This window comes from Neopelma chrysocephalum, unplaced genomic scaffold (assembly GCF_003984885.1).
Source record: "Neopelma chrysocephalum unplaced genomic scaffold, ASM398488v2 Primary Assembly neopelma1_24, whole genome shotgun sequence".
In the NCBI taxonomy this organism is placed as follows: Eukaryota; Metazoa; Chordata; class Aves; order Passeriformes; family Pipridae; genus Neopelma; species Neopelma chrysocephalum.
In genome coordinates, this window is record NW_020897693.1 from 39,676,405 (window position 1) to 39,693,798 (window position 17,394).

Sequence of the window (17,394 nt, forward strand, 5' to 3'; positions counted from 1 at the left end):
CATGTTTGGACTCCTTTGGGAGTATTGAGCAATACATCAAGAAGTTTAATCAGCCTGACTGGCAATCTTAGTGAAAAAATATGCGTGTGTCAACTACACTACTAAATTGCTAGCATTTATGGTAACTTCATAGTTTTTTGTAAAACAGCTATGAGAATAAGATACCCTGGAGTACAATGTTTTCATTAATAAGTATTTATAATCATGATGTTTGAAAATCAAGTCATATACATTAGAACTCAGCAAACATAATTTTTAGTCAGGGGGATGGAAGAGAAATGGCTATCCGAAATGACAAATAGGGGAAACGGTAAATTAGCACTAAGATCAAGAATGAATCATAGAAATAGGAAAATAGAAATGAAAATGTTCATTAATTATTTCAAAAGACATTTGCATTTACTGAAAATTAAGTATCAGTACCTTAAAAATCCACAATTCTAAATTCCTTCCCTTCTCCAAAACAAAAAATTCGGATAAGAGACTTCATAATCAGAAACATAAGAAACACAATAAGCTTTTTTGGTTGCAACTTTAATTAAAAAAAAAAATCCCCTGGGTGATAAGAAACTCAAAGCTTAATTAATTTAGGCTGATAATAAGGCAAATATTATGATCTGCACTCATCAAATGTGCAAACAGACACTACAACATACAATTCCATCCCAAGAGAAAAACAACATATTTACAATCAGTAACACTCAAAAAAACCATCTTAGTATTCACTATGTCAAATGTGGATTTCTTCCTACTGAGGAAAGCAATTCCACAAGAGTTTTCTAAAGAAAGTATTTTAAACAGAATAAAAGTCTGTTACCTTTAGACCCAGGGGCCAAAGCAGCCCTTTTGATGGCATAGGTTTTGAGACAACGTTCAAAAGTATCATCCCAGAGAGCTACTACCCCATCCTTTCCTCCAGTGACAAATCCCTGGGGGGAGAGAAAAAAAAGAAATAAATAATCACAAGTTATAATTGATTACTATCTTTCCTTAATTTTTCAGTGATTTCTGCAAATACTGAAAATGGACTATATACAACACAGGGCAGATGAAAAGAACAGGAGCAACAAAATGATTGATTTCTCCTCCTGATGAAAGCAGCACAGTTCTGTACAGTCAATGTACAGAGGCTGTATGCTTCTACCATTCTAGAAAATTAATTTAATCAACATACTATAAAGTGTTTTTCCTGATATTTAGCATATCCCTTTGGTATTTCACCTCATTACTCCAAACCAAACTTAGTACCACTCACAGAAATTTGCTTAGTGCTTAATATTTGTGCCATTCTGTCTTTAAAAATTATTTACAAGTATTTAATGAAGCAACAGGTATACATAATATTGAAATCATTAGTACTTTCCTTTAGAGCATTTAGTTCTTGAGTATGAATAACACATGCGTTGTTCAACACTACTATATTGACATTCAAATATTGGGAGGTGGAGTGCCTTGGTCTAACCTAACAAAACACAAACATATACATAAGTTCAAACATACAAGTAATCTAACTGGAACACTCATTCACATTTAAGCACATGCTTAAAGGTTTTGTTGAGCTAAAAAGAAGCTGAGAATCAGGAGAAGTAGTTAATGATTTACAGATTGAATGCTTCTATGAGTAGACAGTAATTACAGCACAAAGTAGTAGAAGTATGATCTTCCTTTCTCATGAGCTCACATATTCCATTAAACTTATGGATGCTTAAATCAGTTACTGTTATTTCTTTTGTAAGGGGTTATGAAAATTACTGAATAAGATGTCACTGGACCACAAGGATTTGAGAAACAACTTCTACATAACAGGAGTAAGAGACATGCATAAAACACTATTTTGAATCTGAACCTCACAAGGTTCAGATTTTTTTCTGTAATGGAAATAAGGACATGGATTCCTGAGTTTGGGAAAGGTCTAGCTTTATCACAGACTTTTTCATCCAGACATAAAAAAAACAACAAGCAGTTTATTTACTTTTTCCAATGCGTGCATGCTGAACACAGGACCATCATGTGCTTTGACAGTTTTTATGAGAAACACATCTCTCCAAATACACACATCCCCCGTGGAAGTTCCAGAGAACGCCATCTCTTCAGTCCAGCCATATACTGCACACATCATTGTATCAGTTCTTCCCAATGCACCTATGCAGCCCTTTCTCCCAATTAGTCCTCCACCTGGTTCAGACAAAAAACAAGTCATCAGATATTTGCTTAGAGTTGTTTTCCAGAAACTATACAACCTTGCTCAGAGCAACAGGTCCTTTTCTTCTGGTCCACACATGCTGCCCAAAAAACTGAGCCTGAGAAGAGTTCTCACAAAATAAAATTTTTATGTTATTTGACAACTTTCATTAAAAAAAACCCTTACTTTTAACTTACTACTTGAATCTGAATTTGAATGTATACACACATATACCCACATAGACATATGGAGACACAGTGCATTTGTAAACTTGCATCTGAACAAAAAACCTAACATCTCCCACACACAGTTCATAGGAATTCAGAATGAATTAACTGGAAAGAAAAAAAAAATTAAACCTTTACATACCACCCTTTTTATTATATGTTTTCAGTGACAGGATTTCTCATTTTATTTTAGAGGTTTACTTATATTGCCCTCTGGATAATAGAAGTGTTATAAATTTTATAATTTTTTAATATCTAAAATCATATGACAAGTATAACACATAGGAACTTCTGGCTAGAAAGTCAGATTTATATCATTACAATCCTCAGAGAAATTTCGTGTGATATAACACAGAAGCCCCTCAGGATCTGACACTTCATGTTGAGAGGCAAAGTCTCGGAGCCTCTCTGCCTTCACTTAGCACTGATGATGACTTATTCCAGAACACATACTTCAGTGTCACTTCTCACATCAAGTGCACCTGCTCCACTGCAGATTCCAGAAACCTGGCATTTGTTAAGGTACACCAATACTCTACTCCTCACACTGACACTGCTAAGTGCATTTCACGGTGACTGCCTTGCCAGTGTTCCACCAGAGTTTTGCACAGATGGGCTGCTGCATCAGAGAAATTTGATTCCTGCTGACTGAGCAATGCCAGAGACAAAACTACCATTTTAAACAACTTCCTTTCTTTATTCAAAATCACCATCTCCAAGCTTTTAGCATAGTTATGATTTCTTTCTAAAGAATTTATAATAACTCATTCAGTAAATATTCTAAGACACTTTGTTCTTTCTATAGATAGCAAGCTCAATTGTCAAAATTAATAATTTATATAGACATCAACAGCTTGCTCTCAGGCAATCTTGATTAATTTTTGTTGGAGCCAGAACTGGGAAAAACAGTGTAATTTTTTTCGTCTCAGGCTTTTCTCTCCATGATTAATCTTTGTCAGGACTTTTGTGAGTTGATGTGCATAAATTCTGCATGAATTATTAGCACATGCTTAGTAGAAAAGTTAGTCTTCTGTTGCACATATGTCTTTAGATACAATTTGAGATTTGAAACAATGAAGTTCAAACAATATCAGGGAATGGATTTTTCACTGTTCAAAATTTCTCAAGCAGAAATAGCCAGCTGCTTTACCTTGGTTTTTAATTGTCAAGTTCAACAGAAGTGTCTAGACAAACAGTTCTCCACTGGCAGATGTATCATCTTCAAGTACTTTGTCTGAATTTTGTATGTGAATTTTTTATAACCTTAAATTTATTTATACTTGTGCCTCTTCATAGAGTATGTGCTGTAAAGGTCCTTCTACCAAAAACTGTTCTATGATTTTAGAGCAGCTCTGTAACCTTTTCAGATATGCTATATTATTACTAGATATAAAATCAGACAGTAGAAAACCCAGGGTCTTTTCTACTTATTTAGCTCTAACTCCACTGCAAATTGATCTTAAAAAGAATTCCCACTACTGCCATAATGCCAATTAACATTATTACTGCTAGGGCAAAGCAAACTGACATATACAGACAAAGGAGTTGCCATTAATACATGCAACATGCAGTAAAGAGATGCAATAGTTATACTTTAAGTAACAGAAAATGTTGTAATTCTGAAAAGTGTCCTTACCTGCTCTACGCCAGAACTTCATGTGTTTAATTCCGACTGTAATCAATTTATCAGACATGTAAGGATTAATCTTAACAACAAAAATCTTATCTTTGCTTCCCCTGAAACGCAAAGTAAAATAATTTAAATAAAAATATAACTATTAATATTTTTAAATAGGCTTTGGTTTGTGGGTTTTTGTCTTAATGTATGCCTGTTCTATATTGCTAACATTTACTTTCACATCATTAATAATAGTTTACTATGAGAAGGAAGAAAGCCAAAAAACCAACATCCAGAGTTCCATTCTATTTTCATTACCTTTCAGTCTCCAAAGCAGGTGAGCAATTATGTTACTTCAGAGATGCACTAGGATGCATTTTCTTTGCAAAAGAAAGTATATTTGCATTAAGTTTAGGTATATAGCATTTAGATCTCTGACAGATGATAATGAAACTTAAAGCAGTAAAGTTGTAAACCTTAGTTCAAAGTCTCTTGTTTTGAAAACACCTTTTAATTGATTTTTTTATGTTTTTGTTAGAATAAAACATATGCTGCTATTACATTTCTTAAATGGAAATTTCAGTTGTTTCTAAAAACATTAAAACATCTTGTTTTAGATTTCTTACTAAGCTTCTATAAAACGAATGTCTTGCTTCAGTCCCATAGTTTGAAAAACAGCTTTCAACTATGTTTGCTATTTATGGAAAGAAATGCTTGCTAGTGTTTTTTTCTTTCTTTAAAATGCAGAAAAACCTCCAATCCCTAATTTTTGCTCCTCATTCAAAAGTGGCAAAAATATTTTATTTTCTGTTGTTTCAGACCACGGAAGGAACTAGTGCAGAAAGCAAGAAACAGTTTCTTTCCAAACTCAGTCATCTTCAAAGTACAGATGCTGCTCTCAAAAATTCCAATCAATTCCTTTGTGTGGGTAGGAGAAATTTAAAAAAAAACCCAACAAACCCAAACCTGAAAACGAAAATATCAGGTGAAAGGCTGACAAATGAGTCTTCAGAGAAGCCAAGCTAACTGGGCTTCTGAAAATAATTGGGAAGGGAGTACTCTTCTTTATCTACATCATGTATTCAGGATTTTCATTCCTCAGTGGGTAAGAAATTCAACGCATGTTTAAAAATAAAATGACAGTAAACATCATTGAAGAGTAATAATGACCTTAATGGATAAAAAGGAAGTTGACATTTTTTAAATTGTATCTGCAGAGAGTAATAAATCTCTTTTAAATCTACATAGAACAACGTTTAGTGTATACAAACTGAATCCAGACAGAATGGGGGAAAACCCTCTCACATTACTGCTCTATTTAAAGCAATAGATCCTTAAAAAAACAAAGTCAGAGGTTTCAAAAACACTACTCAAAATTAGAAATAAGATTCTATCCTGTAGATTAAAACTCTATTTAATAAACAGATACTAAATAATCTTTGCAGACACAAAGAAACTTCCAAAATATTTAACCTTTGGAAGTTATTTAGTCTAACCTCCTGCTCCAAGCAGACTTGACTTCAAAGTGAGATCAGGCTGCTCAGAAAGGAAAAGGAAAGAACCCTGAAGAAAAAAGAATTCTGCAAAACAACTTCAGATTAGTATCCCAAGAAAGATTTGACCTCTGATGAAAAAGATCTGAATAGAACGTTCATCACCATTTTTGAGAAGGCAAACAAATAAACTTAGTCTTCTATATCTTCTTTCTTCACCAGTGGAGCTATCACCGTAATAATTCTTGTTTGCTATCAGAGCTTCATTTATTTCTTCCAAAGAAAGTTTTAAGGCTTTGATAAATGTTATTGTCTGTATCACTCAAGTGATAGAAACTACTAATTTATTAGAGAACTTTTATTCTTTAATCAATATATTTTGCTTACTGTCATTTGGAAATAAATCTAGGTACAAATTTTAAAACATAGTTAAATTCATACCTTACTGCTGAAAGCTTTTCTCCTTTCTTCCAATCCCAGAGTACAATAGTGTGATTGTCATCTATTCCAACAGAAGCCAATCGCTTCCCATCCGCTAGAAAAATAAATTTATTATTAAGAGAGTAGATAGATAACTATGTTGCAATCATAGGAAACCATATTAAAATATTATAGCTTCACAAATATTATAAGAACATACAAACAGGTAAATAATCATATGATGTATTTAGAGGCATGTCTTATCATCTGTTTACTAAACAGGAAAGCACTCAAGCAATACCATGAAATTTATGAAATGCCCTTAAACTTAGTACTCCTGTAACCTCTTGGAGAAGCCCTGACACATATTCCACATTAATCTCCAATAAACAAGCTATTTGTGTTCACTCATGATCAATGACTTTCTGACATGTATCCATCTTCAAAATTGCTATGTATCCATGCCAAAATTTGGGAAACGAGATTCACATCTTGAAAAATAGAGAATCAAAAGAAAGAAGCATCAAAGACCACAAAGTATACATCTTTGTGATCACACATCTTCACTGTGAGTCTAGAGATCATATCCAGTAAATCCAAACTATTAAAGAATGAATAGAAGCCAGTGGACCAGAGGAAATGTAATTTTGGTACAGGAATTCAATGTATGTGGTGTAAAAATCTCAAAGGGTTTAACTAATAGTCTCTTATGTTAGGATAAGGTGGAGAGAGAGACTGGGTTTCTGACCAGAAGAATCCATAACTGGACTTTCTGAATGTATCAGTGTGCTATCCAAATGGCTTTCAGAATTTCATTAAAAAAGAAAAAGAACTGCACACCTGATCAATGTGCTCAAAAATTTGGTTACACAGTTGTAAAGCAGACGCAACACTCGAGATCTGTGCACCTGCATCATACAACCAAAGAAAATTCCAAAGTGCTCAGCTCAGCTGTTAAACACCACAGAATCTGTTCTTGTATTTCCTACGCACAAGAATCCAAAGGAGGTTTCTTAAATGAATAATCATTTTAAGACAGGCTCTCTCATTTGACATTTAACACCACGGAATATTTTTAATACACAGTCTTCAGTGTAAAGGAATCCCAAATTTCTTAGTAGAACTGATTAGCTTGTATTTTCACACAGAAAAAGAAAAGTGTAAACAAATAAATAAATAAATACTTATTACCTGAAAAATCAACAGCACAAACACCGTACTGGTGATAGCCCTTTAATACTGAGAGTGGTTTTATTGTTTCTGTATCCCAAATGTGTATTGAGGAATCTCGACCAACCTGAAAGTATACATATTCATAAGCTTTTTTTCATTTCTCAGTTACTTCACAGAGTTGTTTAAAAAGCGCAATAATGAAAAATACTCCAAAAAGTATTTGAAAAAATTTAGCGATAAAGTTTTCCTAGTATTCCTGCTGTCTGGCTAGCAGTACATTGTTCCTTTTGCTGCTTCACAAATACCACTTCCCAGCTGGCTTCGGAACATTAATCACAATTAACTAAAGCCTTCTTGGAAAAAAAAAAAAAGCCCTTCAATGATTGCACTGTGGCATATTTATTCCATCAATTCTTCATCAATCATTAGCTGTCTAAAAATAAAAGGTTATTTTTATTGCTAGTATGTAAGCTACTCTATGTTAGAGAAATCAAGGTGACTTCTTCTGTTGCTTATTGGTGTCATTACAAGTGTCTACAGGTCAAATTCTAATAGTGCCACTAAAATGGCACTAATGTAGGTAACTAGAACTTAGTAAGAAATTGAATTTAGCTTATTCTTTTTAACTATGTACAAAAGCATCATTAGTCAGTACTTAGAAGAATAATTACTATTCCAAAGGTTTTGCACCTCAGTGCACCAAGAAAAAGGTCGTAAAACCAGAACAACGGTCTCTTGTGTTTAAGACCAGGGGCAGGGCTCAACAAAACTAGGATTTATTTCTGGTTTTGTCACAAACTTAGTATATGATATTTGCAAAGCTTTTCAGAATATCCACTATCAGGAAAATCTGAACCAGTGTGGCATGGGGAATTTGATTACTGCATTACCTAATATCTTCAGGTATCATAGCACACAACAGTATATAATATCTCTCTACAAAACAGTATATAATGGAGTGTATTGTTCTGTTGATAGCATAAAGTATTTTAAAATATTGTAAATCCAGGGACATTTTTATTCATAGCATTTACTACTCCAAAATTAGATAAAATCAATTCTTATATTTTGGGCTTTAATTTCTTAACTGACCTACAGAGTTATGTTAATCTCAAACATTTTTACAGAAATCAAGGGCATTATAAGCAAAAGCTTATTTCTACTAAAAAACTCAGTTCATATTTCCCAATTTACTTTATAATTATAACAACAACAATGATAAAAATCATAACCATAAATAAATCCCCCTGCAACATCGGATCAAACCTTCCAATTCCCAGTGTATAAATATTTACGGGAAGACTTGTCAGAAAACATGAGTGAAAAGAATTTATCTAAAATTACTGTCAGGCAAAAGATAAAATGAACTATCATTAGTATTATAAAATGAACTATTATTAGTATTATAAAATGAACTATTATTAGTATTATAAAATGAACTATTATTAGTATTATAAAATGAACTATTATTAGTATTATAAAATGAACTTCAGCAACATACATACCTGTGTTGTATGCACAAACAATAAATAGTTTGTCTATAGGTGATAACAAAACATATAACATGAAAATGAAATGCCAGACTGTAGTAACAACTGCTAACTTCATATTAGGTAATAATACATGAATGTAATAATAAAAAACAAGATACTAAAAAAATATTTCTTAATTGCACATTTCCTCCACCTTATCATGAAACGGCAACATAATGTTGAATAAAAAAATATTAATCTATTCTGAATTTAAAAGAGGTTTAAAAAACTATGAAGTAAAACTCTTATCAGATTATAAGGAACTGTAAAAAACACTTATTGTGTCAGTTTTTTACCACGATTCCATCTGCAACAGAAAAGCAGTCCTTCACCTGAATAAGTATAGACTGGACATTCTTCCTCCAAGACAGGCCTTTTTAAACTCAATAGTAAAATCTTCACATTGTTATGGCAGATAAACGTGCATCCTACCTGGCCCGTTGCCACATAGTCCTTTAAGGGATGAATAGCAAGGCAAAGAATGTCATCATCGTGACCCAGATAAAAGCGCTGTGTGTTCTGCTGTCGGTTGTACACCACGCCCACCGCTGCCACATGGTATACGATTTCACCCGTCTGAGTGTAAAATAAATTGCTTCGACAGTCGTAACCTCTGTAACTAATTAGAGAAAAAAGTTTGTTCACCAAGGTCATAAACATACATAACAAACCTGAGACAAAATTATTCAAGATGCATTTTGCACATGTAAAACTCAGATTACTTACCAATTACTGTTTTGGTAAGATTATGACATATTTTTCAAAAGGAACACCAATTTAACAATTTAATTTCCTATTCAGACATCAGTACTACTAGCATTAGTTTAAAAGTGGCATTCAATAGTTACTCTCCACAGCTGGTTTAGAAGTGAAAGTAATAGCTAGTAATTTTTTCAGACCACATGGAGAAGTTGGGCACGCAACATACAATTAAATGAAATAGAAAATGTCCAAAGTATTAGTTTTGGCTATCTCTTACTGCTCAAAACTCAGGCAGCAAAAGATTCCACAAGAATGCAGACAACTGAAAGTTTCTGGAAACCTGGTAACAGAAAACAAATGCATAAATTTTCTTCTAGAACAATTTCTTTCTTTGAAGGAAAACCTGTCTTCTTCCTGCACTGATACAGCAACTGGCATGAATAGGCCAATTCCCAACCAAGGTCTGTATGCACTATATCTCAGTATACGCATTTCTTCCTAGGTGTGATTAAGATTCAAGATCCCATAAAAAACAAAAGTTACATTTCTCAAAAAGGCTAGTATCCTGCTTTAAGTAATTTAAGAGGTTAAGAAAACTAAAAAAACAAGAAAGTTTTTAACACTATCCTTGCCAGTCAATGGAGATAATATTTAAAAATGCATAATTTAAATTTATTCCTTTCTTTCTTCTAATATAAACAATACTTCATATACTCCTGACACATCCTGTTTCTATGCTAGTAATTCCTCAGTTAACCTCTTTCTGTTCCTTCTTCTTTTCTTACATATCTTCACTCAATCAACTTTTTAATTATTTTACAAAGATGCAGGCAAAATCTGGCTACATTTCTAACTATATGGTTAAATTTACAGGAAGGGAATGACACTTGAATTGTTTAAAATGGCCATGAATTATCTTCATTTAGGGATCAAAAGCTCTACCTAAGTATTTTTGCATCCAAATTCTAACTGAACCAGTTGAAAAGAAAGCTCTGAAGATGATCAGCAAGTCATTCTTGGTAAACAAAATGGCTACACATTAATCCTCAGCAACTGCAAATTAACAGAATTCTCTAATGTCCATGTTATACTTCTCAACAAAAGCAGGCCCCTTTTGCAACAGTGCATGTCTTTAAATTATCACATAAGACAGAGATGCATCTGTACACATACCAGTAAGTATCACACACAAAATGAATGGTATAGCATTAAGACAATTACGGTATAGCATTAAGACAATTACTACATATGAGACACTTTAAAGTTTTAAATGATGCAGAAATTATGCAGTCCAGGTAGATAGTTCATGAAATTATATACATTTTTCCTTATGTACACAGTGCAACCATATGCACCAGTGAAGTAATGAATCTTTAAGGCAGCTGACCAACTTTAATGAATACTATTTCAAAAAATATGGATAAACGTTCACAAATGCTAGATCTATGCAATACTGGAAAACAACATAGCACATATCTGGAGCAGATTTGAATACACTGGATTTCTATTGGCTCACCTACATTACACACAATGTCACCGTATGTGATTAGACAAAAATTGCTAAAATCACCTCACAAAGTTTTTAAAGAGGCCAGCAAAGGGTCCAGGTCCATTCCTCCCCAGAAGCAGAATGTTGCATCTCATGAACTTTTTGAAGATCATGAAATTCCTCCCTTCCCCATTCTCTAGCCTGCCCAGGTCCCTTCAGATGACAGCACAGACACTGGGCCTACCAGCCTCTCCTCCCAGGTTTGTATTGTCTACCACACTGTGAAGTCCAAAGCTGGGTCTCATTGGATCACAAACAAGAAGAGTGAACATCTTAAACCAGCAAAAACTGTGATAGCACAGAAACAAAAGCTTTTAAATAAGTCTCTCTCCAACTCCTTGTTTAGATTGGTATTCATGTGCAGGTTCTTAACTTCAGGTTTTGTCCTAGTCCAGCAACTTTTCAGTGTCTCCTGAGTTATGGTCCCTTCAAGGTCTCTAGAAAAATCTCTTTCCATTTTATCTGAGGCTCAGCTATATGTTTGCTCCCCGCTCTTCTCGAAGTGACCAACAAGTTAGACTCACAATACAGGTGCAGACTCTTCAGTCATGCTTTGGTTTCCTTCCACCCACATCTTTCACTAACAACATCCCCTAGCAGCAACATGTGCAGATGTTTTGAAGCTGATTTCTGCCCAAAGTGCTGCCTGCCTGCACCTTTCTTTGATGTCCAGCCACTAGTTTTTAAAGGAACAGAATATACAATGACCTAGAGTAACTATGAAGAAAGAAAAATAACCTATCACAGTATGTAACATCACCATTTTAAAGACATGACAACATTCAGTGAGGGGCAGGAATTATAAAGGCAGGCACAGTGCCAAAGAAGATATCTGAACCTATTGTTGCTTGGACATAATTTTCCTGTGCTTCACTCTGCACTGTGCTCTGCTAAACATACTGGATTTCCTTTCCAAGTACAGAGTAATAAAAAAGAAAAAAGGCAAATATGCACCTTAAGGGACAATACTTTTTAAAAAACAGCTACAAAAATAAGTATGCTGAAAGAAATATTGCTTTCGAAATCCTGGACATTGAGCAATTTCTTACAAGCTTACCAGTCACCCATAAAAGTAAAAAGCATTGAGACAACAAAAGGGTTTCAGATCCTCCTATATGTAACCCAGAAATAAAGAATTTTCCTAGTTCATCGTAACAATTGCCTATATACCCTAAATTAAACCTAGTGAAACTGAGTACATTAATGCCATGTGTCACAGGACTACTCAAAATATCCAAAATGTATATAGGATGCAGGAAAATAGTTCTTGTTACTCATATCTATAACTTTTTGTGATCAGAAGTTTTGATTTTAGCTAATTTTATCTTGTTATTAAAAAATATGTACAATCAGTTGTTTACAATTAAAATACAATATATTTTGCGAAGATATCAAGCAGTGCCAACAAATACCTTCTGTAACCCAAATAAACATATTTGGTCTTTCCCACACGACAGTTTACTGATTCCCTGACTACACAGGTACTTTTTACGAGAAGGAAAGTGATGGGCTAAGGTCAAGCAGAGATGAAAAGAAGCATATTTCAATGTAGAAGATCATTCCCTAAGAATCTTTTACACAGTTCCAAACTACTTACATCTCCATATTATTAAACCAATTTAGAACTAAGATTATTAGCTAATTTCAGAAAAAGCATGAAAAGAATCAATGTATTCACACGCAGAAAACAAACAACTGAAGCAATTTACAAATCACTTCCTGTGCTCCACTGACTACTGACTGCATCTCCAGTGATGGTGATGGAAATTTAGATATACACATAAAACCCTCTACTTTTAGGCACACAACTGTAAATTCTGTAACTTGAAGCTGGGTCCTATCCACAGTTAAAGCCAGCTAAGGGGCAACTTCACAAGTAACATCCTCTCTGGGAAAAGACTCACAGTTCATAGCTTGTCTGATGCTGTAAGAGTTTTCAAAAGTTTTATGTTACTCTTCAAAGTATGTATAGGACATTTCCAAATGTAGTCCAACCCTCCACTGAAAATCTCTAGAAGAACCAAATGTCAAAATGAACATGGTTGACCACAGAGTCTTTAGTACAAAGGTGGTGATTTTTATTTTTAAAAAAACTTATTCTGCATGGCAATGGTGTTTTTGCAACAAAACCCACTCATAGCCTATTCCCTTCAGAATAGTACTTGTAGGTACTTGTAGGAACCCATGCAAGACTCTCATTTAAAAGCATTTCCATGTCATCTTGAAACCGTTGCCAAATTTCATCTTAAGATAAGGGTAGTTCAATGAATATGTTGAAACTCAAACTAGATCTTTGAATATTGAAAAATATTTCTATGATTCTATGAATATTTTAAAAAAATTTTAAAGAAAAAAAATCATTCTTGTGAAATCAGCAACATAGTTTTGAAAGAATACAGGGCATAAGTATTACATTTGCATCCTTACTTCCTGACAGCAAAAAGAAAGCACAATAAGCATTGAGCCTGAGAAAAAGGTTCCTCTGAATATTTTAAAATATGTATCCTTTTCATGTTTCTGAGCCACCACCACTGCCAAAGACATGGCAAAATTAAATACAGGAATAGTCAAAAAGAGGCCAAACTAGTACACCAATTTAATAACATGTTTCTGATCATGACTACATCATACCTCTTACAGAAAAATGCACTTAAAGATGACTGCCTCAGACCTCTTACAGAAAGATGCACTCATCCATAGTAATCAGTGGCTGGCTCATATGATCAGTATTATTGTTTTTATGCCCTTCCAAAGCAGGAAGTAACCAGAGGTTTAAAAGATTTCTTATAGGATACGAAGAGATTTTTAAAATTTTGTTTTTCAAGGCAGTTGACAAATTCAAAACACAAAACCAACAAGCTCAAAAACAAAGAAAGGAAAAAGAGCTTCCTATTACCCTAATTCAAAAAGCACCACTAATCTTACACTTTCAAGGAACATCCAAGACATTTCCATTGCAGCTATAGAAAGATGAAGCAAAGCAGACTTCCTGAATCAGAGAATATGCCTATTACTCACTTGGATGTGGGTCACTTTAAAGTTAACAGCCTGGACATTGAGAAAAATCTGTTGTTCAGCATGGATTCTTCATTAGTTTTCTTGATGCCCATTGGGTAACCAGACAGAACTCAACAGGACATTCTACTTCTGGTCATTCCTGGATATTCTGGTCAAGCTTCACTTCTGTTGTGAAGGAAATAACAATAATACCAAAGATCCAGGGCCCTTGCTTGTGCTACATCTTCTTCAGGATCATTTGGTTTTATTCTTAGACCAAATTTTAAAGACTATATACAGCAGTTACCCACGTTAATGCATTTTCTTTATGGGTATAAAAATCTTCAACTGAGAATTCTGGAGCATCAAAAACAGATATAAAAAAAAAAAACACAACCAAAAAAACCCCACAAGCCAACTCTGCACCAAGCTTTCCAGTTGTCATTATTTCCAAAGCTATTAGTCAGATTACATGTCTTCTACAGACCAAGTTGCTGAGTTGAATGATTACCTATTAATTTAATAAGCATTCCATGTGGAGCCCTTCTACAATTCTTCAAGTGCCATTCTAAAGACAGACAGTATCAGCAACTTATCTATGCATTTAGTTATGTCTGAAAAGAAGCTGTATTCCTGCAAATAGGTATCTTTTGAAAGGAAAACTCAGTATTACCTGATTTGCAATGTCTTACAAAACAAAACCAAAGCCTTTATTAAAGTATCAAGGGAATTTAGATTTCTGATCATTATTCTAATGCAGTAACATCTAATGCCAGTTTGCTTTAAAACAGCACATCTTTGTTCTGATAAACGTTCTTCACTTATGGAGTTATGGGAGACTACTAATCCTAAAGACAAAATCATAAGATTTCAAGGATGCATCTGAAAGTCATTCTGCTACTCAAATTAGCACCAAAAAGAGTGAAACTGAATTTTAGCACACTTACAGGACCTATTAAAACTAAATTTAAACTAAATTTAATTCCTAAACTAACAGAGGAAAATGTAAGTTGTTTTAGACTAGGTACAGTTTATATATCTTTTTTAATAAAATACTGCTAGAAAAACCACTTAGTACAGCACCCAGTCATCTTCAACTACACCAAGTTTCCATTGTAGTTACCAAAATAATACAACAAAGAGAACTACTACTTTGCAGATACTAAAAAGTATGGGTGAAACTACCGAATACTTTATTTAGTCGCCTGTATTCAAACAGTAAGTGTCAGCTAAAGTTTCAGTGCAAATTCTCTTCAGAATTTAAGTGCAGAATTAGTAAGTTGGCATCAAAGCTTTCTATTTATTTAGTGTAAATTTATTTTTACAGAAATAAACAAAAATAGTAAATCACAAAGCAACTGACCTGAAAGTCTTTCATCGTATTATTAAATTATAAATACTAATCTACAAAACACAAACAGTCTGCTTGTATATTTTAAAGAATCCTTGTTTGCATACCCATGAACAAAATGTAGTCTTATACTGTTCCCTGGAGCTCGCTCACGTCTCTTAGAAGCTGCACTTTTTCTTTTTTCTTTGCATTGCTCTTTAAGTTGAGGTAGATCTTCTTTGTAAACCTTTAAGAATGAGCATACTCAAAAATCAGCATGTTTCTGAGAATTCAGGTACAGCTATCACCCACAAAAATGTTATTCTGAAATCACTGGAAAAACCCCTCCAATACCTGTAGCCAGTGATTGTACAGTGTAACTTGGTTTTAAATTGCAACCAAAACTTCAGTAGAGCATGCTAGGAATACATATAATAATTTTTCTCTCTGTTAATATTAATCTTAATTATAATCTTAATATTAATTATTCATTAATTTATCTTTTGAATGCATCCAGTAATAAGAATTCTAAAGCTTCTGGTCAGTTCCCATGCAGCTCTCAATCTTCCCAGTTTTCAGATTTCAACAGTCTTCATAAAAGACCAACTTAAACCCTGGGAAGTATTCCAACTGCCATTGAAACCAAAACCTTTACCTGTCGACGATAGGTGATCTGGGTCTCTTGTTCAATTTCAGAGTCCAGCTCTGGAACATCAGACTGATCTGAATCTGATTCATCACTATTAGAGTCAACCAGACTCTCTGTCACCAAGAAAACAGAAACAGAAAACTAAGCAACCTGAAGTACAAACCTTAATGCTTCTGCTTTGATAATCAGTGCATATATTAACTATAACAATAACAGCTAATAATTGACAGGCTGACAGGACCAATTCTGCTGCTACATTAGAAATGAGCCAACTCCTAAGTATGATAATTTTTGGGGGTAAAGGAGCAAGTTAGTTTTCATTAAAATTATTTCATCAACATTAATGTTAGGAAAAAAGGAAAGAAGAAGAGAATGAAGTAATGAGTACAAAGTAGAACCTAAGACTTGCAGAAAATTAACAAGAGAGGGGCTCCAAAGAGAAACTTTTGGTTAAGTGAGCGATTGAGGTGAGTAGAAATTCTTTGGATAGATAAGTGGGGAAGAAAATTACATATGGGAAGAAAGTGGCAAAATTTTTGGTGACTGCTGAGAAAAAGGATAGTCATTTAAAATTCTACATGTAGGGAAAGCCAGACTACATCTTGTAGCAGAGAGTTCCATTCCAGAAACTGAGAAGAATGTCCTGCCTGACAAATGATAATCTACTTTGAACTTTTTTCAATCTTTGATTGAATGTTGTACAATTTTTGATTAAGAAACCAGACATAAACACAGTCTAGAACACAAATGGATTTTACAGGTCTCAAAATGTAATTGCCAAGAGAATCACCACTCAGTAAGGACTGTTTATAGAATAATGCAATAAAGAGCTATCTTTGGAGCTGTAATACTTACTATTTTTATCAGTGATTTAGAGAAAATCAATATTGCTACCAAAAAGGTAGAAGATTACAGAGTTAGGAAAACCACTAACAGGATAATTATCAATCATGTGACAAAGCAGATGTATGTTGCACATACTGTCAGATAGGCAGAAGTAAGGCTATATATCCAGGAACAGGGATTCCAGTAAAATGTAGAAATTTTATCTTGAGAAGCAGCAGCTAATAGAGAAATTTAGGTCACAGGAAATAATTAGTTGAAAAAGAGTTCATACCATGAAGAATAAAAGCAATTAAAGGCTTTTCGAAGGTTTTGTCTAGGAGATTAAGAGAACTATTGTTTCTTTCTGCATTTGTCACTGACAAGTTCAGCACAGAATTGGTATTCATTTACCTGTTTGCTGGGTCCACACTGATACATATTCATCTGATCTAAGCAACTAAATAGTGAAACAGCCTATTTCATTGTAACTCTATATACTTATTTCCCTTCTCTCTAAATTCCTTTCGGAATTTTCAGGGGAGGCACTCAGTTAATTGCTTGATTTCAGGAAACTCAGTCATGAGAATAATTATTGTGTTAGTCACTGGTGGAAACATGATCTTCATTTTTTCCCAAATATTAAATATCTATATGCTGCTTTAAAAACCACTAAAATTAAATAATCAGCTATAATGCT

The 17,394-nt window shown here is 33.8% G+C and overlaps 1 protein-coding gene across 4 annotated transcripts in view; it reads right to left on the reverse strand.

Annotated features, from left to right (window-relative positions):
- Positions 1-17,394, reverse strand: part of EML5 (EMAP like 5) — a 113,650-nt gene that overhangs the window by 51,080 nt on the left and 45,176 nt on the right. For all 4 annotated transcript variants that reach the window (XM_027673236.1, XM_027673228.1, XM_027673221.1 and 1 more), the window contains exons 12-19: positions 15,879-15,985; positions 15,352-15,470; positions 9,078-9,264; positions 7,132-7,237; positions 5,962-6,055; positions 4,046-4,146; positions 1,973-2,175; positions 818-929 (exon numbers count right to left, since the gene is read on the reverse strand). In XM_027673236.1, the coding sequence (XP_027529037.1) occupies positions 818-929; positions 1,973-2,175; positions 4,046-4,146; positions 5,962-6,055; positions 7,132-7,237; positions 9,078-9,264; positions 15,352-15,470; positions 15,879-15,985 (1,029 nt within the window). The remainder of the gene's footprint in view (positions 1-817; positions 930-1,972; positions 2,176-4,045; positions 4,147-5,961; positions 6,056-7,131; positions 7,238-9,077; positions 9,265-15,351; positions 15,471-15,878; positions 15,986-17,394) is intronic.